This window comes from Monodon monoceros, unplaced genomic scaffold (genome assembly GCF_005190385.1).
Source record: "Monodon monoceros isolate NGI ecotype Baffin Bay Population unplaced genomic scaffold, NGI_Narwhal_1 Super_Scaffold_11, whole genome shotgun sequence".
Taxonomy (NCBI): Eukaryota; Metazoa; Chordata; class Mammalia; order Artiodactyla; family Monodontidae; genus Monodon; species Monodon monoceros.
This window is the reverse complement of record NW_021703767.1, coordinates 79,756,095-79,780,243: the sequence shown is the minus strand read 5'-3', so window position 1 is coordinate 79,780,243 and position 24,149 is coordinate 79,756,095. Positions and strand designations below refer to the sequence as shown.

Here is a 24,149-nt window from a genome sequence, read left to right as displayed (position 1 = left end):
TTTCCTGCTTCTACACCTACCCTGGAGAGAGTGGGAAAGAGCAAGCTTTGTGTATCACATGCTGGACCTTCTGGCCCAGTTTTGAGACATTGTCCCAGGAACAATCAAGGGCAGATACCAGAGTGACGGGGGGATTCCAGAGACCCCATGAGATCCTGAAACAGGTGGGTGATGTCTCAGCGCTGGAGCCCTGAAGATGACCTTCTGGAAAACATGTTTGGTGATCCTGTGCTTTCTAGGGTAACTTCAGACCCTGTCTGTACTGGAAGGGCCTGAAGCTTGGATCCTGGAGCCTACAGCACACACAGAACCGTTTGTCTGAGCTAGTGCACCTTCCAATAGAAAGCCTTAGTCACAAGACCCCAGGGCCCACTCCTAGAGTCAGACAAAACAGAAACAAAAGAAGGCAAACCTCTAAGTCTTATCTCCCAGGCTAAGATGTCTTCCTCTCACATAACAGGTCCCATCCCAGTGTATCCCCACATTTGAGATCTATACCCTCTGCCTGCCCCCTGCCTAACACCCAGCTCCCTTCTAAGGTTCAGGAAGTCTTAGAACTACCAGAGTCCATGGGTTGCCTATGTCCATTCTTCCTCTATACAAAGAAAGAAGACCTGGTCAACAATGAGCCATGGTCCCCTTTCCACTCCTAAAGGCATTCTTTTAACTCCCTTTATCCTTCCCAGTTGAATCCCCTCACTCCTGACTTTCCAGTATTCTGGGTCCTGGACTTGCATTTAAATCAAGTCGTCTGACTATCTTATTGGGTCCAGCATTTTAATTGCTTTCCTCTTCTATTATTTGATGTCTTCTTTTTATTTAATGACTTCCAAGGGCTCCCATGGCACCCTTATTATATAAGTGCCAGGGCTAGGATAGATGATGCCAGCGGCTTTACAGCCTGGAAGGAAAACATTGAAAGTGAATTTAATTTCATTCTCCTTTCCTTCCAGCATGCAAAGACTAAAGGAAAATGATGTGAAAGTTTTCTGTTTTTCTCTTTCTGCAACACGGGGAAAATTTACAAGAGGAAAAGCTTTTTGCTAATATCAGTTTATTATTATTTTTTAAAGGCATTCCGAATATGGAGTGAATCAGCATAGCCATTTCTCTGGTGTTCTTAATTTGAACAATCTCGTGTGATTGCCTTTAAACGCACCCCTGGGACTTCAGCTATTTTTAATTAGTGTGGCTTCATTTTTTTTTTTTTAACTGTTATCACTGTAGTTGATTTGTTTTCAATCTTCACACTCCACCAGTCCCTGCCTCCTCACCTAACTCTTCTGTCTCCCCCATCATATTCACACAGGGTGTTATAGAAGCTGGTAAATTTCCGAATTATGTGTGTCTAGAAAGATAAATCTCTGTGGTTCTTCCTCAGTGCCTCCCATCGCCCTCTCAGCCTCATGCTTGGAAACAGAATTGAAAGTTTATAAGGATATGCTCCCTCTGTAGTGAGGAAAAACCCAATAAGCCGTATCATAAAAAAGAATAATACGTCTGTGTCTTAGGACACGAGCAGGGGGAAGGGTAAGCTGGGAAAAAGTGAGAGAGTGGCATGGGCATATACACACTACCAAATGTAAAACAGATAGCTAGTGGGAAGCAGCCGCATGGCACAGGGAGATCAGCTCAGTGCTTTGTGACCACCTAGAGGGGTGGGGTAGGGAGGGTGGGAGGGAGACTCAAGAGGGAAGAGATATGGGGATCTATGTATATGTAGAGCTGATTCACTTTGTTATAAAGCAGAAACTAGCACACCATTGTAAAGCAATTACACTCCAATAAAGATGTTTTTAAAAAAAGAATAAAATTCAAGGTGGGAGATTGTACATTTTAATCTCTCTCCAATTTTATAGGGGAGGAAACTGAGGCCCAGCCTGTCTAAAGTCACAGGCCCAGTTAAAGGTTGAGCTGGCCTCCAGGCTGGCGCTTCCACCGGGCCACCCACTGGGTCTGAGCTGGCCTCTGAAGGATGCAACGCAGCAGCATATACGGGACCTGTTCTTCAGCTCCAACAGTTCTCCCACTCCCGTCCCTTCTCCGCAGGAGAGCTGGCTGGTGCTCCAGCATTTCTCTGTGATCGTGTTCTGGAGTTGAAAGAACCCAGGGCTGAAAGTCAAAACACCCCAGTTCTAGTCACCTTTGACACTAATCAGCCCTACATAATTGAACGAGAGATTTGTCTCCAAATTCCCGTTTGCTCCCCATGAAATGGAAATAATATCTACCTGAGCTACAGCACAGGACGGTGATTAACAACTTGCCCATCTTTTGAAATTCTGCATCTTTGGCTTCCAGGACACCCTTCTTTTCTGGTCCATTCCTTTCAACCTCCTCTCTGAGGTCATTCTCTTCCACCACCTCCTACTGCGGGCTCCCCTCAGGGCTCCATCTTCCCTCCATTTCTCCACTGACTCTGTACACTACTCCTGGAAAATTTCACCCCTCAGCTTCAGTTACCATCCATAAATTATGATTCCCAAATCTCATCTCCAGCCCAGACCTCACTCCTGAGGGGAGAGTCTCTCTTCACCATGCCCCTTGGGTGGTCCTCAGTACCTTGACTCAACATACCGGCCACATACCTGTTATGCTTCCCCTAGGCCTTCTCTTCCTCTGTTGTCCTGGTGAATGGCACCCCATGCTACTCTGTTGCTTACATGTAAAAATTGGGAACTAAATAACAAGGACCTACTTATAGCACAAGGAACTATATTCAATATCTTGCAATAACTTATAATGGAAAAGAATCTGAAAAAGAATATATATACATATATCTGAATCACTTTGCTGTACACCTGAAACACTGTAAATCAGTTATACTTAAATTTTTTTAAAAGTGGGAACCATGGTAGTTTCCTCCTAAATCCCCTGTCATGTTGAATAGGCCACAATATTCAGTCATGTCTTTCTCCTGAATCTTTTTTTCCATTTCATCCCATTTTACCCATCTTCATTGTCTAGTTAAGGCTCTATTTGTCTCTTACCTAAACTATTTCAACTACCCCTAACTTATCTTCTCCTTTTTCAGTTTATCCCTTTCCAATTTATTTTCCACACCACCTCATAGTTCTCTACCCAAAACACGATTCTGATCATTTTACTCTCAGCATGTTTAAAAGTCCCTCATCATCTAAAAAACAAGAGTAAAACTCTTTCACAATGTCTTTCATGTGAATCCTCCAATCTCATCTAGCTCCTTATTTCCATTAGGGTACACACACACAAGCACACACACACACCACCACTACCACCACTCCACCCTTTGACACTACCACAAATTTTAATTATTATTAAAGACCTCAGATCTGCTTATAGCAGATAACTTTTGGATTATCTTTGCAGGCCTCCAGCTCCCTTCTTTGAAGCTTTCATCCATAGTGGAGAGCTTTGGAAACCATGTTTGTACCACATGATCTTCCCACTCTTGTCATGTTGGTGGGGCTGGAGCAGATTCTGGACCCAAGCTGGGCCAAGTATCAAAAAGTTAAGTATTTAGACTGAGAGCTATAAATTAGACACCTATGGTTCTGGGGATCCCTTTTCTGTTCTTGTTCAGCCCCATCATGTGGCTTGGCAATACCTTGCCCTTGGGATCTATGGGATGCCCACGGTTCCCAATCATACATTTCTATTCTTGTTTAAGCAAGTATGAAATTGGTTTCTTGTACTTGCCTCTAAATGAGTCTAAGTCACTCATCAACGTGTTTAGCATCTGCTTTTCCTCTGAATCTATCTTCCAACTCTGAATCTTACTAATTTCTAGTCATCCTCAAGACCAAGCATGGCCTCCTTTGCAGTTTTCAATACTCCCACTCCCACAGACACATTTATTTACTCCTGCCTATGAGCTGCAACTATATTTGCTATCATACTTAGTCGTAACTTTGTTTACAAGACAGATTTTCTCATAAGACCATGAGCTCCTTGACAGCAGGAATGATGCCATATTCATATTTATAGCTCCATCACTAGAGGAGAGCTTCATACATAGGAGACACTCAGTACATTTATCTTGAGTGAGTGAATTGATACTTGTAAAAGTGCTCTGAAAACTATTAAGGGCTACACACTATTAGATGGAATTTTTTAAAGAAGCTATATTCTTCATGTATAAAATAAAGATCTTATTCTCTAGATGATCCCCTCCCTCCTAATTTCTGATTAGTGGTTTGTCCTGAATGTAAATGTATTGTGGATACTATCAAGTTATAAACTTTCCATAAAAATTAAGGCAAACACAAGAGGAAAAACAGATACTGAAATAGATAGCAATTTAGAGAAATAAAAGTCTATATGCTAATGGATCAGCCTTTCAAATGGCTCTCTGTCTTTTACTTAAAGTCACTTTAAGGTTGAATTGTCAAAGAAACCACCTTGACAATCTTCTTTAACATTTTGTTTTTGTTCTGGAGCTGCAGGGTATAGCAACACTTCTTTGTTTTGACCCCCGCAAATGCTTTTCAGTTTCTGAAAGACAATGAAAAATGCTCATACACCATCTTAAAAGAGAATTCATTCATCCCCAATCCATCTCAGGGAAAGACTTTTCTCCCTGCATCAAGCATGAACAAGCAACAGCTGAAATTGTTCTTTGAGGTCCAAGGAAAAGTCTAGATCAGAGTAATACACCTTAAAGCTGATTCATCATTCTTCAAACACTCCCTGCATTTTCCCACCTCTGTATTTTTGCCTCTATCCCCTCAACTTGGAGTAACAGTTACATGTGTCAGCTCTCCACCAACTGTAAATGCTCAGCTCCTCCAGTTTCCCTGAATGGGAACGCCTTTTCTCTTGGCTGCACTCCTGTAGCAACTGCTTCACACCTCACCTGTAGAACTTCCTACATTCAGCCACGAGCATGTCAACCTTCCCCTCTACATTGGGCTCCTCAAGGTCAAGGTCTGAGTCTCTGAATATCCATAGCACGTTTTTGTTGCCTCAGCACTCAACAGTATTTCTTGTCATTAAATAGATACAAAGAAAATGTTATTCACCAGTCCTTCTTGAAGACTATATGACACTGCACTAGGTTTAAAACTAAGCCCAGGGACTTCCCTGGTGACGCAGTGGTTAAGAATCCACCTGCCAATGCAGGGGACACGGGTTCAAGCCCTGGGCCAGGAAGATCCCACATGCCACAGAGCAACTAAGTCCCTGCGCCACAACTACTGAGCCTGCACTCTAGAGCCCGCGAGCCGCAACTACTGAAGCCTGCATGCCTATGAGCCCATGCTCCACAACAAAGAGTAGCCCCTGCTCGCCACAACTAGAGAAAGCCCATGAGCAGCAACAAAGACCCAATGCAGCCAAAAAAAAAAAAAAAAAAAAAACTAAGCCCAGCTAGAATTAGGAAACCCAGCTACCCAGCTCTACTTGCTGTATCTTAGTTTAGCAGAAGTTGACAACACAACGTTCCTAACCCTACCTCCCCAAAGCACCAAACTGTCTTAAATTCTACAATTAACTTATGTCTTACTGATACCTACAAGTGTCTTTGTAGATGGTGTAGGGAGCACTAGCAAGAAAATCAGGAGAACTAAGTTTTAACCCTGAATGTAACACTGAATATGATACTTTTCCTCCCTAAACCTCACTCTTGTCATCTATAAAAAAATGAGTTCTCAGTATTTGAGAAAATGTCTTCCCATGGTTTGGTGACAGTAATGAAACCAAAAAGCTAGCACAAATTAGCTTTCATTTCAACTAATACGTAATCAATGTAGCCAAGGTACCATGAGGCAGGGTCCACCCAAAAAGAAAAATTGATGGACTTAACCCTAGAGTTAAAATCCTCCTTTCTTAGACCTTTATAGTGTTTCGTTTTTTGTTTTTTTTTTTTACTCTCAGAAAACAAAAAAAGATAGGCTACACACTCAAGTGTGTGTAGAGATGGGTGAAAGAATTGGAATATACGTCATATGCAAAATAATAGAAAGAATTGGGGATGGCTAGGAGGGGGAGGAGAGCATGTGGGTGCAGCCAGGGGCCAAAGCATGGGCCCTCTCTGCAAATATTTGGAGGGCTTTCTCTGAAGGAGAGATTAAACTTTGTCTAGCCCCAAAGTACCTCAGGAGGGAATGACTCCTCCATCACTAGAGGAGTTTAAACAGAGTCTGGATGACGCCTGGATAAGGATATGGTAGAGCAAGTCCAGGTATTGAATGATGGATTAGCACACAGCCTCAAGGACAGGATCAAGTTCTGAGTAATAGGTTAGCACATAGTTGCGGAGCACAAGCTCCGGACGCGCAGGCTCAGCGGCCATGGCTCACGGGTCCAACCGCTCCGCGGTATGTGTTATCTTCCCGGACCGGGGCACGAACCCGCAATCCCTGCATCGGCAGGTAGACTCGCAACCACTGCGCCACTAGAGAAGCCCCGAAGAAACGCTTTGATTCTCTCTCTTAGGTCCAACCACATGTTGCTCAGGTCTGGATCAGAAGGGTATTGGTGAACCCCTGGGGGGTGGACAGGACTGTTACAATAATGAAATTCACCAGGTATAAATTTATCAGATTCCTAAAGAGGCCTATAGCAGGTTAAACAGCTTCAGGCAGTAATGGTCTGTGGCTCTGTCCCAGTGAACAATTGATTTTTTTGTGTGGTTTGATCCACCCGGGCAGACAAAGCCTTTGCTACTTAACCCCCAGTTTAGTCTTGATTCAGCTCCTTCCAGATGGTGATTGAAATAGCACATTTTAATTTTTTAAACTAGTGTCTGATTGGTTCAGCTCTTTGTCTTCCTTGGAATCACATGATGGGAATTTACACTAACTGGAATAAAGGGTGTTTAGAAATACCTGCTGAGATTCAGAGTATTCTCTTTATAGACAATTTCCAAAGAAGCGATTTCAGTGAGGCCAAATCTTGATGGGATCAATAAGAACAGAGAGGCAAGAAGTAGATGGACTTAATTATACATATGTAATAGATTTTCAAGTGTAGCAAGTTATAATGCAAAAGTTGACTGGAAGCATGGAATGAATTCTTGTTGCTGAATGAAAGGGTCTATGAGACCAGCAGAATTATTTTGACTTTAACTTTTTTTGTTTGGTAAAGGCAGATCATCCAGGCTCATAGTGCTGAGAAATATCTAAAGACACCAACAGCTTCTCTCCTGGACACATTTGAAAAAGCCAAATGTTTATCAATAGAGGAAAGCATAAATAATTCTGATATATTTGTACAATGAAATATAATGCAGAAATTAAAATGACAGAAAAATATAAAAGGAGAGATTTCAAAAGTTATAACTAAGCTATGATGTATAAAGACTATTAAAGCACAAAGCAATACAAAATATTGTTTGTGATCATGTATGTATATAGTAAAATTATAAAACCATGGGCAGGAAGAATACACACTGAATTCATAAGAGTACTTGCCTCTAAAAGTAGAGAGAGGAATAAGAATATACCTGGGGATGAGATATAAAGAGACTTCCACTTTATTTGTGAATTTAAAAAGTTTGGAATGAAATATAAAAAATTTAAAAATTAAATATCATATTCACCATGGTGACTTGCCTATTTACACCCAAGCCTCATATTTTCCCTTCTTGTCTTAAAATAGTGAGTCTCAAAATATAGTGTGCATCAGAATCTCTTGGAGGACTTGATAAAACACAGATTTCTGGACCCACTCTCCAAATTTCTGATTCAGTAGATCTGAGGTTGGGCCCAAGAAGTTGCTTTTCCAACAAGTTACCAGGTGATTCTAATGTTATTGGTGCAGGGCCACAATTTGAGAACAAGTGTATTATAATACAGTTACCTACTAGTGAACATTCATTCAGATTTTGAACTGCCTAAGCATAGAGACTTTAACTTATTAATCTTTGTAGCTTCCACCTAACAGATAAACCATCAATAAATATTTGTGAATTGAAAGAAAAAACAATCTGTGCATGCGCACACACACACACACACACACACACACGTATTCAGCAGTATGAGAGCCACTCAACAGCAAGCAAAATAAATGATGCATTAAAGATCATAATTTGACACTTTTAGAAAAGCAAATAAAATGTTATCCAGGAAGACAGACTTTCCTCAGGGAAGGCCTCAGTGTATGGCAATAGTGTCTCCTCTCCAGCAGGATGTAACTCTCAAGTCAGGGGCTTGAGGAGGAGTACATAGGGAAGCCCAAAGTCAAGACACTAGACAAAAAACAAGGACACCTTTTTTTTTTACATTTTACACTTTTACATCATCACATAATACCTACTTATTCACCTCCTACCAATGCTCTGTGAAATGATCCAGAGAGACACTCTTTTCACCAAGACTTGTGGATGGGAAGCCTGGCAAAGAGCTCTGTGAAGCTCATACAGCCTCTTCTCTGTAGGCCAGGAATGACAGTGAGAATTGTTGCCATAAAAACAGACTCCCTGAATTCAGTGGGTACCGTGGGATCCTGGGATATCAGAGGCCAAACGGTGGGGCTTCATTACCAGAAATGAGGAGGCTGTGCTTACCATAACAAGCAGAAGAGGGAAAGCAGAAATCAAAGGGTTTGACCTACAGAGACCTTTGGCATTGTCTAATTGATCGCGATGTCCCTAAAACTGAAATGGATGGGCAGCTTGCCTTGATTCTTCAGAAGAGCTGGTCTTAATTTTGAGCTCTGCCACATAAGCTATTTGTGACTTTGTGCAAGTTACTTTCATGTCTTGAATATCAGTTTCTACATTTGTAAAAAATAGAGGTATAAATTCCTGTCCTAATGCCTAATTTATAAATTATAAAACGTGTGACAATTCCATGAGATAACAGTTGTAGAGGACGTTAATAAATTGGAAAGTATTAAATAAATGTAAGCAATTCTCCTGTTCTTTATTATCGCAGTGTTTGTAAAGAAGCTAGAATAGGCCTGTCAAATAATGGGATTTCAAAAAGATATAAAATCTAGTGCAGTCTAATCTTTTTCCTCTCAAAACTTTCATCTTAATTGGGAAGTTATGACAAGCATAAATACATAATAGCTAGAGATATATAAACAAAGACATACCCATAGTATCATACATGCATGCATATGTACACACACACACACACACACACACATACACTACTAACAATACAAGGTACCACTAAGTGTGTGTATAAGAAAGTTTCTGGTTAAAATAAAGGAAAACCAAACTACTCTTAAAAAATACAGAGAATTAGATAATACATATGAAGTGTACAGAGGTAAACATCATGTTGTTGCTGTTGTTTGTGATAAGCTTAATATCGTATTTCAATGAGGCCACCAAAGACCCAGTTTTCTTACATCTCATCACTCTGCCTTCTACAGCACAAGCCTTCAGACTACACTGGCAGTCTCAATACAGTTGACAAAAATTTTCATGCTTCCTCATCCACAATCAGCGAGATAGAAATGTCCCAGATGAGCCCATAAAAGTCTTAAGTTTCACTGTGATTGGTCATGTGCCCAAGCCATGAACCAATCCTTATGAACAGGGTTGATATAGTCTGAGTGGCTTAATCCATTCTGTTATCCATCCTGGACTGCAGGTGGAGTCATTCCCATTGCAACCACACGGTGGAGCATGCACAGTGGGGTGGATCACAAAAAGTAATTCAGGATGCTGCTCTCAAAGAGAGGAGTGAATATTAGAGAAGAGCTGGGAGGAAGAAGAGGAGAAAGAAGGAGAAAGGCAGCAGCAACAACAGCAGAAATCTGTCCACTGCAATGATCCACAAATAAGTGTTTTCATAAATCACCTGAGAAAAAGAGTGTGAGAGCTAGGAGTTTCCGGATTTCTTGAAGGCCATAGAACTTGAGGGCTCTTAGTCATGAATATACCATGCTAACCCATGTATAATAACAAATAAAAAGGAGGACGAAGAAGATGATAAGTCTGGTAAAATCATTGCCTTTCATCCTTGTGTTTGGGGAGTGAGTGGGAGAATATAGACGGGAAAATGAAGAAGAAAGAGCTATGTCCTAGTTAAATTTGTAATCTTGACTTTCATGATGTGCCTTTGGTAGTCAAATAAATCATTACCCAGGGACAGCAATTCTAGGGTAGCTTAATGTTTCTTTCATAAGATGTGCCATTTGACCCTAATGTGGCATTGGAACGGAAAATGTACTTTTATATATTTTTTTATACAGGAAAGATAGAATTAAATAGCCATTAATTGGGAACACATTATCTTTCTTAACTATTTGAACCCTACTTTAAAAGCCTGAATTTCTTTGAAATATTATTTATTTTAATGAGCTGTTTAATCTCTAGATAACAATTTCACCGTCTTAATGGACCATATTCCAGAGACATGTGAAGTTAATAGGAATGAGGTGGCCACTTACACGACCTAGAATATTTATCTGAGACCTTGACGGGTGTATCAACTTCAGTGGTATAAAAGCCTACTTTGCAAAAGTTCATCTCATTTGTAAGTTTCAGTGAAAATTCTCAGGTCTTCAAATCCCAGCCTCAGGGCAGCTTTTCAAAGGATATACCTACAAGGCCAGAGGCAGGAATATATGACCACTACCCAAGCATAAGGGAGGCAGATGTCATGACCTGTAGACTAAATGCGGACTGAAAGATTTGTAACTACTTCATGCGAAAAATGCCCACAGCCCAGATTGTCCTAAAACCTGTGTGTATGAGATTGAGTGGGAAAAGATGTGCTTAAAGGTTATTAATTTTATTTATTTGTCTGTTTGTTTATTCATTCCTTTAGCAAAACTAAAAGTATGACATGAAACGTGTGGAAAGACATTAAAAAGAGTTCCTTGGAAATAATGCTCCTAATGTAGTAACAGGATGAAACCCCAATCCCAGAGCCTAAATCCATTTCTCCTCTGACAGCAAGAGTAGTAATACCCTTTTGTATTATGTATAGAAGAGCAAAATTAAGATGATCCGAAGCTGATCTGCTCTTAATTTGCCCAGCAAGTTGCTTCCCTTTGTTTTTTTTATTGTTTGTTTGTTTGTTTTTGCGATACGCGGGCCTCTCACTGTTGTGGCCTCTCCCGTTGCGGAGCAACAGGCTCCGGACGCGCAGGCTCAATGGCCATGGCTCACGGGCCCAGCCGCTCCGCGGCATGTGGGATCTTCCTGGACTGGGACACGAACCCGTGTCCCCTGCATCGGCAGGCAGACTCTCAACCACTGCGCCACCAGGGAAGACCTGAGTTTCCCTTTAATTCACCCTTTTCCCCTAAAATACAGTGGGAAGAGCACTGGATTGGAAATCAGACAACCTGGTTCCAGCTCCACCACTCACCAGCTGGTGACATCTTGGGTGAGTTATTTAGTCTCTCTCACTCTCCGCCTCTTCATATACAAGAGAGGAATATAAACACTTTTCAAGCTAACCTAGACTCAGTTGTAAAAGTGTATATTATATCATTATATACCTATAATTTATTCATCCCATCAAGGGTAAAATCACTTACACTTTCAAACCATAATTTAAAAACTAATAAGGAGAATAATTTAGAGAAAAAAGCAAGGGAGCTACCGGCACCTCTTTTTATCCCTAACACTCTAGACAAACCTCCATTGTAGCATTTGCTCATTTTAAAGGAATATGTCATACTTCCTAGACTGGGTTCCCTGAAAGAAAAGACCCTACCATACAAATTTTGTTTCCAGTGTCCAGCAAGTCCTCAACACAGAGGCACATTCTAGGTAATAAGAAAGTGAACACCTGAAATTAAGGCACTCATTCTCACTTACTGAAGAAGCAGAGGTGGTCGCTGACATGTTTCCCGCCGGGGCCTGTGGGCGTGCATCATGACTTCTCTGAGGACCACCCCCACAGGCACAGTCCTGTCTCCTTGGTGTGAGTCCATCCACTTGCTAGGGAACCCCTCCGTCTCCACTCCAAGACAGACTAATTCCTTGCTTCTTGGTCTAATTTACTCAAAGACTGTCTCCCTTGAGTTCCTTTTCCTCTTCATCAGTATCTCTACCATTTCTTCCTAATGTCTTTTCTATTACCACAGGAAGCTATTTTGTATCAACTGTCTTATTCTCCCTCAGATGCAGACCAGTTGCTTGGTGGAAGGTGAAGAAGTTCCAGGGGAAAAATTGGCATTCACTTCAGACTAATGAAACACACCAATTGTCCAGAAGGTCAGATTCCTTGAGGGGGCAGTGTAGTAAGATCATCAAAATAACCCTGAGGTAGAAGAGGGGGAACTTGGGCTTTGTCCAGACTCTACATCAACTTACTGACTATCTTGGGCAGGTAACCTCTCCATATGTCAGCTTCCAGTAAAATGAGTGGTGAGGATGAGATGATCTCGGAGCCCTCTTTCACGTCTAATATTCATAATTAAAGGTGTATTTTGTGTCATCATAAAACAGAATTGTTTGTATGTTGAGAATAGTTTGAGCCAAGGCCAAAAAATCTGGTCTTGCATTCGGGCCAAGAGTGAATCTGTATGATCTTAAAATAAACAAATGTGGTTAAAGTGTTAGTGAATCTGATTCTCTACAACTGTGAGTCCACAGTTGGTAGACAGTTAAACAGGCCCCACTGAGGGACTTTGTAAAATGGTTAAAGAAAACTGGATTGATTGCAGCTTCCAAAATGAGTGGGTCTGTTAATCACATGCTTCAATGGTTGTTAAAATTATAACCATGTGCTGTGTCTTTCTTGTATCACACCAGCATCACATAGAATAGCCACTATTGCCATTTTCCTGTGCTATTCTTAAGAAAAAAAATGATGTTGCCTAGTAATAGAGATTTGTTTCGCTTGAGACTGCAAGCACATGGATCATTCATTCATTCTTCTGTGAACACTGAGAACCTGCTATGTGCATTTCTTGAGGTACTGATTGCACCTTATATGTGAATCTGACATATATTTTTTCATTGGAAGTTCATACACAAATACTCACCCTCTTACATATACTCATACAACTATAATAAATGGCAGGAAGTGATAAGTGAACCTCTTGGTAGAGATATAGATTAATAGAGAAGGGAGATATCCCAACTGAGGGCTCAGAGCAAGAATTTTATGGAGCAAGAAGCTTATAAAACAAATCTTGAAGGCTGGCTTAGATTTGGACCTGTGGAAATGACAAGAAAGAGCAAAAGCAAAGAAAGAGAGTTTAGAAAGCACAGCACATGTGAGAAAAAAAATAACACCAGTTATAACATGTAACTTACCAACTGTTTACCATGTACTAAGACCTCTAAACACATGATCTTGGTGAATCCTTGTAATTCTAAGGGATTGGCTTTATTAGTATTGCCTGTTTTCAGATGGGGAAACCAAGGCCCAGGAAAGAAGAGTACCTTGCCCAAGCGATCCCATTAAAAGAAAGAGCAGGTAGTTCAGGACTACTGAAGCCTGTGGTTGCATTAAAGAGGAAGGAAAATATAATCTGAAAAGTTCGTTGTGGCTAGGTGGTAAACAGGCTAGAATACTAGACTCTTGCAGTGAATCAAACTTCAGAAAAACAAATAGCGAAACCAATAGCGTACAATATCACTTATATGCGGAATCTAGAAAAATGGTACAGATGAACTTATTTGCAAAGCAGAAATAGAGACACAGATGTAGAGAACAAATGTATGGATACCAAGGGGGGAAGGGGGTGGGATGAATTGGGAGATTGGGATTGACATATATACACTACTATGTATGAAATAGATAACTAATAAGAACCTGCTGTATAAAAAAATAAAATAAAACACAATTCAAAAATAAATAAATAAATAAATAAAAACAAAAAGAGGAACACAAATGAACTAAATGGGAAGTAAAAAGTGAAACCTTCTATATATATCTTTTAAATAACTCTGCTCCATATCTTAATTAAAATGACCAAAATCAGTCCTCCTTTAACACTTTTGTCAGTGTTGAAACACAAAACGGCAGTCACATCTGGAAGGAGTATGGGTACCCTTGCCAGTACGGCCCTCTACTTTTGAAGGTGGCAAAAATGAGGCTGTAATGTAACTAACTGTGATTAAATGTTCCATTCAACTTAATCTTTAAATGAAAAAAATATATATATATGTGTGTGTGTGTGTGTATATATATATATATATATATAGGCACATGACTATATAATTCTTGCCAATTATTACCATACTACTGTTGGGAACTGACAACTAAAGATGATACTAAAAACTTAACATCCCCTGGCACCCATACAATCTATGCACTCCTCGGGAAACTATTAAGCTGTGTTCTCTCCTGTGCTTTAATCATAATAATGTGATTCTATTACTCCATTGAGTTGGTTGGTAACCAGAGGTACATAAGGCCTTTAACAGAGACAGATCCCCTAAGTGGACACATTAATTCCCTCCTAAATGCCTTGTAAATAAAAGATGTACCGGTACCTCAAAGGATGTTCTGTTTTCACAGAGACTAGTAAAGTGGCTTAGATTTTCTCTTGTTTGATCAGCTGTTCAGGAATTAACTTCCACTAAGCACATTCATATTAAAAACGTGTATTATCTAACATAAATACCTTCAGTAAAATAAGAAATTCCTCTTAGATGTTTATATGCTCCCATCAGAAAGTTCATACTATGGGGATTTACACTGAGTTTCTGTGTTTATATTTGGTTTCTTATTCTAGCAGTTATTCAGAAATACAGTTGATAGTTAAAACACACATCCCCAAAGGGACACCTTTTTAAGGTCTCTGTGAATTAAATTAGCAATGTTTTTATCTCTGTCTTGAGCAGTACCACTTAGTATGTTATTACAGTACTAATAATAATAGCTAGCAGGTACAATTTTTATTATTGTTTGCATTTTTATTTGACTCTCACTTTGATAAAATCAAAAGAAGTCTTGAGATATCTCCTTCTGTTATTCTGCAATTATGATATTGTACTCTGATACCTTCAATAGTGTTGCATTCACTGAGGTGACCCAACACACATGTTTCTTGCAACCCATAGCTCTCATGTTGGAATCTTATAATTAAGTTGGTATTTCCCCCTGAGGAAAAAAATTTAGGAGCTTACTTTTTTTTTTTTTTTTTTTGCCGTACGCGGGCCTCTCACTGTTGTGGTCTCTCCCGTTGCGGAGCACAGGCTCCGGACGCGCAGGCTCATCGGCCATGGCTCACAGGCCCAGCCGCTCCACGGCATGCGGGATCCTCCCGGACCGGGGCGCGAACCTGTGTCCCCTGCATCGGCAGGCGGACTCTCAACCACTGCGCCACCAGGGCAGCCCAGGAGCTTACTTTTAAAACAGAAGCAGTCATTTAACCGTGTTCAGTTACAGAGAGGATTGTCAAAGAAGATATTAAAGCAATGTTCTTCTCCAGATAAATGTTCACAAACTATAAACACATCTTAAAAGCTCAGAACTTTATTTTAGCTATTTAAGCCAGCTTCTTTCCTCCAACTTCTAAGTGATTTTTCCCTTCTATTTTTTATGTATCATTTATTTTACATATCAGCCTGGTGGTTAGTTGGACATTTCAGCCATTAATACTAATACTCATTTCAACATATAATTTTAAGTGTATTTAAAATGTAATTGATGTTTGTGGCAGCCCCTTCCAATAACTACTGCTGGATTAAAACTAGAATTCATAGAGTTAATTGAGATTATTTATGTTTATAATAACCCAAACTATCTGGGTTACCATTTAAAACATAACTTTTATTACCACAGGGAATTTTAAACAGTATGTCTGTGAGATTTGGAGTGCATATCTCAAAGAACTTGACTGAAATCACAAATGAAGTTAATCATATAGTATTGAACACAAAGGTTTAACTCAATAAGAAACCAAAATCCTTTTTTTCATAATTTCACCATAATTTTATTTTGTATTTACAGTCTTCAATTCCTAATGCAAGGGTCTTACTGAGGATTGGGGGGATTAGGGAGGAGAGACGGGGTTTGGAGGAGAGGAATCAGAGGTCTTATACAGACAACAATAATTAGTAAAGTTAACAGGATGTGAAAGTCTTCCAGAAGAAATTCTTGCAGCCAGCTTTGCGTTCTCGGGGTGCCATGGCCGGGTTCGAGTTAGCGGATCTCTGCAGCTCCAGCCTCATTTCATCCTGTTCAGCAGCCTGGGACAAATCTTCAGGCTCCAGGGCATCGTTCTCTGTCTGGTTGGGTTCAGAGAGCAGCTCTGCCAAGAAGTACTTGGCCAATTCCTGCATGGGGTGGAAGGAAGAGTGAAAGAGAGAGAGAGAGAGAAGATAAGAATGAGGATGGTGGAGAAGAAGAAATGGAAAAGCCTGCTTGAAAAACAGATTTAACCACACCCAAACCCCAATTTTCACAGCTGTGCAATTTTTTTTCACACTTAAAATTGGTTAAGGATATAAAAACAAGGGCTGTTGTTATAATCACCAAGTACACAAAGAAGCTTTAAAAACTCAAATGTTTCTGCAAGTTTTCTGCTTCTGTAGGTTTAAAATACACACATAGAAAGAAATAGATCGTTAGTTTTTCAACATGAGCCAACAGTTTGTTTAACTCAATTTCCATATCATGAGCTACAAACTAGAATTGTTCTTACCATTTTTACTAAGTCAGCTGTGGAGAACGAGACCTTTCACAATCGTAAACATATTGTGTTCTGGCTGTAAAGTGCCAGTTAGCCCCCAACCCCGCTGCATGGGAGGGAGGTGGTGCTTAGGACAGTAGCAGCTTCAGAGGTCCGTGCTTTCAGCACCTGGGTCAGCACCTCCCGCGGTCAGCACCGGGGATCAATGCCATCATCCCTTCGAGCTCAGTTACCAAGGTCTTGGAATTTTCTTGAATGCTAAAGAACTCACCTGAACAGTGACCTACTGCGCTGATCAGGGGAAACAAAGAGGTAATAAGGGATTCTGGACTTTGAAAGTTTTCCTGTGAGCTTTGGTAGCTAAGGGACCCAGAAAAGCACCGGCACTCTTTGAGAGCACCTCTTAAATTCACCCAAGGGATCAGAGGCAAGGCTAGGGAAGGTTGAGAGGTTCTGGAGAGGGGAAAGAAGACGTCGAGGGAGTCTCCTTACCTGCTTCCCAGCGGCAGCAGCCAGGGATTTCTGCAGAAACTGACGGAGTCGGGGATCTGAGGGCGCTCCGGTGACACCGCCCAGAGCCAGAACTATGGAGAGCGCGGCCAGCGCGCACTGGAGACGGCAGGACAGCATCTCGGCGGCGCCGGAGAAGCCGAGCTAGAGTGCGGTTGGTCAAACTCTAGGAGCTGATCGCAGGCAGCAGCAACGGCTCTGAACCTCGCGACTCCTAAAGCGGCTTGTATGCTCTCCTCCGTCTCCCCCTTTTTAAACTCTCTCTCTGACGTCAGACTAGGAGGCGCCCCCAGATCTCACCAGCGCTTTTACGCACCATTACCCTCGTGAAATCAATCACAGAAGTGAGAGGAGGGTACACAATCAAAAGTGGCTTATTTAAAAAAATTAAATCCTGCACAGGCACAGGCACACACGATTCCACACGTCACACCATCTACACAATCTTTTTATAGTCACTCAGTGCTACGCACATACACATTCTATAATTTCACTCACACATGTGCACACTTAATTACACACACTCAAACACTCAGCCCCTGGAGAAGCAAATGCACTATCACACACTCAGCCACATACACATAAATGTGCCCAGGCAATTCTATCCATCCTCATGCTCAAACATTTTAGGAGAACCAAATGCAAAAGTATATGAGTGTGACAAGTGGAGATGGTTACAAGCATGCTTTGTGACAGTGAATGTCATAAGCATTCCTCTAAGAACAGATTTGAAAATGGAGTGTGGATTTTAGAAAGACTAAGTCACCTTTCTCCATTAACTCTGTAAAGAGTCTTGTAGATTAAGATGTAATGGGGCTCTAAAAGAACTTCACTTTTCCTTATAATGGAAGAGTACCTTAAACTCACCCTCCATCCCTCTTTCTCAGCACCAGAGACACTTGTAGTCTGCTTGCCATTCGACTGTGACAAAAAATGCTAAAGGAAAAAAAAGTCAGATTGACTCCATTTTGGTGCTAGAAACTTGGAGCTAGAAAGAAATCTCAGAAAACATCTACTAAACTTCAGAGTTTGAGTCACTGAGCCTAGAAATGGGCAGTGAAATTCTCTGGCTCACATAGTACACAGCTGGAGCAAGGACCAGACCTCCACATTCCAAACTAGGATTCTTTTCACTTAACTCTGAGTTTTCTAATGGATTCCTGGCTAGTTGTAGCCATTTTAGGTCAGGGACTCCCAGTGTGGACATACGGAAGTTCAGGAATCCCTTGAATGTAAGTGACCGTTATTGTAAGCCTCTGTGTGAAGAAAGCATCAACAGTGCTCCCCTACTCCCCACACAAATAAAAAGGAAGTTTGAGAAATGCTGTTGTGGAATTCTGGTTGTGGTCTAGTTAGATGTTTGCTGTCCTGATCCGAGTTCTGGTAGCTTTTCCTTTTCTTTTTTTTTTCCCCCAGAATAATTCCTTATCAAGGAATGGCCAGCTAATGTCCTGGCATGGACCAGATAATCCCTGCAGGCTCTTCAAGGGCTGGCATTTTATAAGCTTCAAGTTCATAAGAGCTGAAAAACATTCCTGTATCTTCAGAAACCAAGTGAAGCAGAGAACTTGACTAATCCTGTCACCAGCCAGGCATCACATATGTATTCTCAATACTTAGACCAAGACCACAGTGTTGAGAGGCAGGAGGGGTTGGGAGGTGTCCTGAATGGCTTGAATAATTGTCACCTTTTCTTTTTGTGTCTGTAAGCTAGAGCAATAAGAGAAGGCACAGCAAGGAGTGCTAAAGCTTCCAGGGCTTGGTGAGTCCAGACAAGGCTTAGAACAAGTAAGGCATTAAAAAGTCACTCACATGTGTTGGAATAGTCTGGGAGAGCAAAGGATCTCAGACTGCAGAACACAATGCATGTTATTTTCTCTATATATCCTGGAACCCTCCTAGGCCTCTAGCTGCGGGTTCAGAGTCTAGTTATGTCAACCCAACTGTCCCAAGGCACCCTCAAATGATCTCACATCTCTTCCACTCAAGGCTTGCCCTTGGCCGCCCCATTGAGTAGAGAAGAATTTTCCTAAAACAGGAGCCAGCCAAAGAACAAATAGTAGCCCCTCCATCTTGCTCTATGCTCTATTCTACTTCTCTCCCCAGATGCCTGCTCCTCTCCTTCCACGTCTTTATCCTCCTTTTTCCTCTTTCTCCTTTCCCAAACCTTTCTCTGAATTTCTCTCTCCAAATCTTCCTTATTCAATCCCCTTTTTACTTTCTTTCCCCACTCCCTATCCTCATCCCTCTCTGTTGTACTTCCCTCTCCCCAGTCATTTTCTGACTTTGTTCTGGTTCATTCTGGCTTCCTTCTGCCTTCTCTGCACGTCTCCCTCCCTTCCCATTCTGCCTACCCAATATCTATCCCAGTCTCTGCCTGTAGTCTCTTCCTCTCTTAAGCCCCTCCTTCCATTACTTCCTCTTTCCTTCTCAGCTATTTCTCATAAAAAATACTCATGGTGCTTGCTTCAGCAGCACATATACTAAAACAGGAACGATACAGAGAAGATTAGCATGACCCCTGAGCAAGGATGACACAGAAATTCTTGAAGCATTCCATATTTTTCAGGAACAAAGAAAATGCAACATACAATGCAATATCAGAAGTTACAAGGAAAACATTCCAGTTCAGTCAGTCTATTTCAGTCTAATTTATATACAGTAAAATGCAAAGGTCTTAAGTGTACAGTTCAGTGAGCTTTGACACCCCTATAAACCTATGAAGCCAACGTGCGAATGAAGATATAGAATATTTCATCACCTTCAAAGTTTCTGAGTGCCCCGTTTCAGTCCATTGCTCCTCAAGAGGCAAGTACCCTTCTGATGTCTCTCATGATAAGTTAGTTGTGACTGTTTCTGAACTTTATGTAAGTGGAATGATTTGGTATTTAAAAAAAAATACTCATGATCTTTAGCTGTTTAAGTACCTACCTGGGAATAGTAAGTCTGGGTGGCTTCCCTCATACCTTTGCTGAAGTGCTGGAGCTGTGGATGAGATGACTTCCGGGCTTTTGTTCTGTTTAGTTTTATAATCCTCAAATTGTTAGGAGTCTAGGAACCACTTAAGAAAGAAAGAAGAACAAAAGGGGACACAAATTCTTCCTTAAGCCCCCTTCCCATGGCCAAGTTTTGCATAAAGTTTGATTTAGCACAAAGACACTTGAAATTTCCCCAACCTGAGACCTTTGCAGCCAACCCCCAGGGTCTTGCTTCCAAGTCCCAAAGGCTGGAGGGGGGCAGGGGGGCGCTGTCTGTGGTTGTACTGGGGACCCTATTTCCCAGACCTTGGTCTCTAAGAATGATAGACCCCATCCTTGTGCAGCCTTCTGTGGTTCACAAAGTATTTTCTCATCCAGTACGACAGGGCATGCTAGCCCCATCTCACAGAGGAGGAAATTGAGTCCCTGAGAGCACAGCTGCCTCTGCCTCGCACAAGGGCACCCGGGCAGGAAGTGGCAAGGTTGAGGGAGGCTGCTGATCAGTTTAGCAACTTTCCTCCTCCCCTGACTCAGGGATGCCGGGGACACCTCCTGGCTGAGCAGTCTACAGCCAGGATGCAAGGGCCTCGAGGGGGCATCTAGGCCCCTTTCATGTGCTGCTCTCCAACCGGGATATGATTTCCCACCTCCCTGTGAAATGTACATTTGGGGGTGACTACCTGCCAATATGAGGAGCAAAAACTCATTTCAGTTAAGAGACAGTAAACTCTATGAGTAATCAGGTGTTCAGTATTAAGCAGTGCAGGGAAGCAGAAAGTAACTGTATTTGGAGTCCAGAGACCTGGGTTCTAGTTCTGGTTGTGCCACAGTCCAGCTGGGGGCTTCCTCTCTGGGCCTTAGTTTCTTCATCTGCAAAATAGAAGGCTTGATAGGCAACCTTTGTGGTTCTTTCCAGCCCTGATCATCAACAAGCTTGACTCTGAGAAGACAAAGGGGCAAAGTAGAGCACACTGTGATGTTAAAATGCTGTTTCTCAAATTGAGAACTTTATATTGGAAAAGAACCTGGCTTTTATGTAATATGAGGGAGGAAGCCGGATGCAGCGGGTATTTCGCAGGCCTATTAGAAGGAAAATTTGCTCTTGCATCTTGCTTCTGGTGCTGACCTGCCCTCCCCACCTGGACTCAGTCTCTCCATCTGTAAAATTGATTCACTCAAATTCCTTCTACAAATAAGTACTGAGAATCTGCACTGCTTGAGAGGTTCATAATATAGTAGTGAACTAGATAGACAAAGTCCTAGTGAGAAAGACAAGCAATAAACACATCAATTAATTAATTATGTTCGAGTTGCTAAGAATTAACACAAGGTATAAAGCATGATGACTCGGGGAAAACCCTCCTGAGGAGGAACCATTTGAGCAGAGACCTGAATGAGGTGAGGGAGCTAGACATGCAAATATCTGAATAAAGATATTTCCTTGTCAGGTGGAAAGACAATCTGTTCAAAGGCCCTGAGGTAGAAGCATGCTTGGTACATTCAAGCATCAGAAACAAGGCAAGGGAACTCGAACAGAGCGGGTGAATCAGAGAGGGCTGGGAGATGAGACCAGCAAGGCAGACAGGGGCCAGATCACATAGAGCCTTGAAGACCATGGTAAGAAAACCACTGGAGGATTTTGAGCAAGGGATTGACCTCATTTGATTTTTTTTTAAATCAATGCCTTCTGCTAAAGTGGAGAATTAACTGTAAGAGAGCAGCAGAGTCAGGAAGATAACTTAGGAGTCTAAGAACCATTTAAGAGAAAAGAAGAGCCAGGATGGAAGGGACACATTCTCCCTTAAATACCCAAGCTGGTTGGCTTGGCATAAAGGCATTTCATACCTCCAACCCGAGACTACTGTAGCCAACCTGAGACTACTGTAGCCAACCCCCAAGGCCTGTTTCCATGGAAGGGAAGGTGGTTTGTGCTTGTTTGGGGGACCTTATTCCCCAGACTAGTTCAGGCAAGAGCAGATGGTATTTGGGCAAGAGCGACAGCTATGAAGGAGCTGAGGACTGGTTAGGTGTGAAGTTTATTTTGAAGTACAGTTGACCAGACGTGCTAATGGTTCGCTTGGATCTCAAGTTAAGGAAATGAGAAGAACAATTGGTAACAAGTGGTCTAGACATTCCCTAAAATGCTTTCAAGTTCTACAAATTTCTGAGAGGGCAGGAAGTGGATTTCTGACAAAAACTTCTCTTGGACATTTTGTAAGTGAAAAACCATTTTACTTCCAAGCCAGAATAAAGTGAGAATTATAGGCGGTGGGGAAAAGCAACATGGTATAGTATAAAAAGCTCTGGCCTGGATGTCTGAAGCCCTAGACTTAAGTCCTCAGTTTTCTCTTGCTTAAAATGGGCCTAATAATCCTTGCTTTTGCTATAATATGATTTAAGAACCAGGTCGGACATTGTAAGTGTAAGTGAAAGTGCTTGGTTATCCATAAAACATGATGAAAAGATAAAGTCCTGTTTTTGTTGTTGCTGCCCAGAGGGAGGCCGTCAGCCAGCGCCTGGGGTGATATTCAATGAGCCAGCTTCTGGAAGCTAGAGTGTCCTCAATGATGCTCTGACCCAACTAGTCAGACTGCCCTTCCTCTGAGGACACTGTAGGGTATGATCTGAAGATCCAGGAAGATCTCTCACAGAAATGCAGCAGACTGGTGCTGAAATTCAACCCTTAGAATTAGTCTATGACTATTAGACTATTAGAAAATAGTCTCTTCTCTACATTTTCTTGGAGACGTAGCATATTAAAACTTGAAAGTTATTAACACTTTAGTGTGAATATATATGCTGAATTGTCTTCTTGCTTACAGTCGCCTAAAGGACAGTTTTGACCTAAGTAAAGTTGGGAGATCACTTGGAGAAGAGGCAGATTTATTGGATGTGCTGCTGGGGCTGGGGGCAGGCTATAGGGAGCACGCAAACCCCTCCTGCCCAAGGGCAAGAGTGCTTAGGTGACGATACCCTAAGGACCTTTCCTCGTAGAGCAACCCTACCACCCTGGAGCATGAGAATGAGAACTTGCAATTCTCTAAGGGCTTCTGCTGAGGTGGATTTCAGCTGGAAGAGTGTCAGCTCATGCCCCTGGAGTTGCTGATGGTAGAGAAGCCAGACTTTCCCGCCAAATTGGCTTTCACCAACTTCCACAAAGCCTGGCCTAAAGTGATCGCTTTAGACAATGGAGGGTGAAGGGGTCACTGAATGAAGCCCAGGGGTGAACTTCTTCCATGGGTGGGTGAGTGATGACAGCTCAGGCCTGGTCTCCTGCAGTAGTCTCCTCTCTGGTCTCTATCCCATCACTTCCAGCTCAGAAGCTCTCAATGACTCCCCAGTGCCAGCTAGTTCAAATGTAAACACGTCAGCCTGGCGGCCATGTTTCCTCAGACCCTAAATGTCCTGTTCAGTCTCGCTCTGTGTCACTCCTAACCTCTCCGCCTTCCCATTCCCCACCACCACCTGTTCTTCCCTGTACACACTCTGCAGTTTCCCGCATCCACTTTTGTGTACATGCTGCTCCCTCCACCTGGAATACCTCGGACCCACCTCTGACTGTTAACATCATACAGCTTACTTTAAGTCAAGAGCTTCTCATTTAGAATTACTATGGTCCCTTCCTGTGCCCAAGGGTGTGTCTTTTGTGCCTCTAGTAGAGACCATTCTAGGTCACTTCACATTTCTGTTCCTTGAGAGTCTGTATGTCTCATCTATGAGCCTAGAGTTTCACTGAGAGCAGAAATCTTGTTTCTGTCATATTTGTATTTTCCTCAGAGACCATAAGAATGTGAAGCATAGAATAGTTGCTGAAAAATGTTGATTTAGTAGAAGAAAAATTCTTCTTCTTATATGTGAGGTCTCTGTGGATTCTGTAGGTAGAACGAACCTCAGGTAACTGAGGACTGTATCACTTGACCCCCAACCCTAGGTAGCGGATACTTTCAGGAACACATATCCGTTGGTCCCTTAGTAATCTCTGAGCTTCAGCAAAGGAAAAAACCCTGAACACTGTTCTGTGTAATTGTTCCTATCTGCTAAAAACTAACTGAAGCTGTCATATGAATATGCTAATATAGTCATTGGAAAGATAAGGGACTTCACTGGAAGGCCTAGGGAGGACACATCCACCAACCAATGAGGAACACGTATGTCCCTGGCACACAATAGAAGAGAGTA

The 24,149-nt window shown here is 41.8% G+C and overlaps 1 protein-coding gene and 1 non-coding gene across 2 annotated transcripts; one reads left to right on the top strand and one right to left on the bottom strand.

The window, feature by feature from the left end:
• Positions 1-15,758: 15,758 nt before the first annotated feature.
• SST (somatostatin) lies at positions 15,759-17,223 on the bottom strand. Its single transcript, XM_029215142.1, has 2 exons — positions 16,975-17,223; positions 15,759-16,126 (listed from the first exon to the last, which is right to left on the bottom strand). Exons 1-2 carry the CDS (start codon positions 17,110-17,112, stop codon positions 15,914-15,916), a joined length of 351 nt encoding a protein of 116 aa, XP_029070975.1. The 5' UTR covers positions 17,113-17,223; the 3' UTR covers positions 15,759-15,913.
• Positions 17,224-19,451: 2,228 nt separating this feature from the next.
• Positions 19,452-19,558, top strand: LOC114891389. Its single transcript, XR_003792497.1, has one exon. It is a non-coding gene; the product is annotated as a U6 spliceosomal RNA (small nuclear RNA).
• The last annotated feature ends 4,591 nt before the right edge of the window (positions 19,559-24,149 follow it).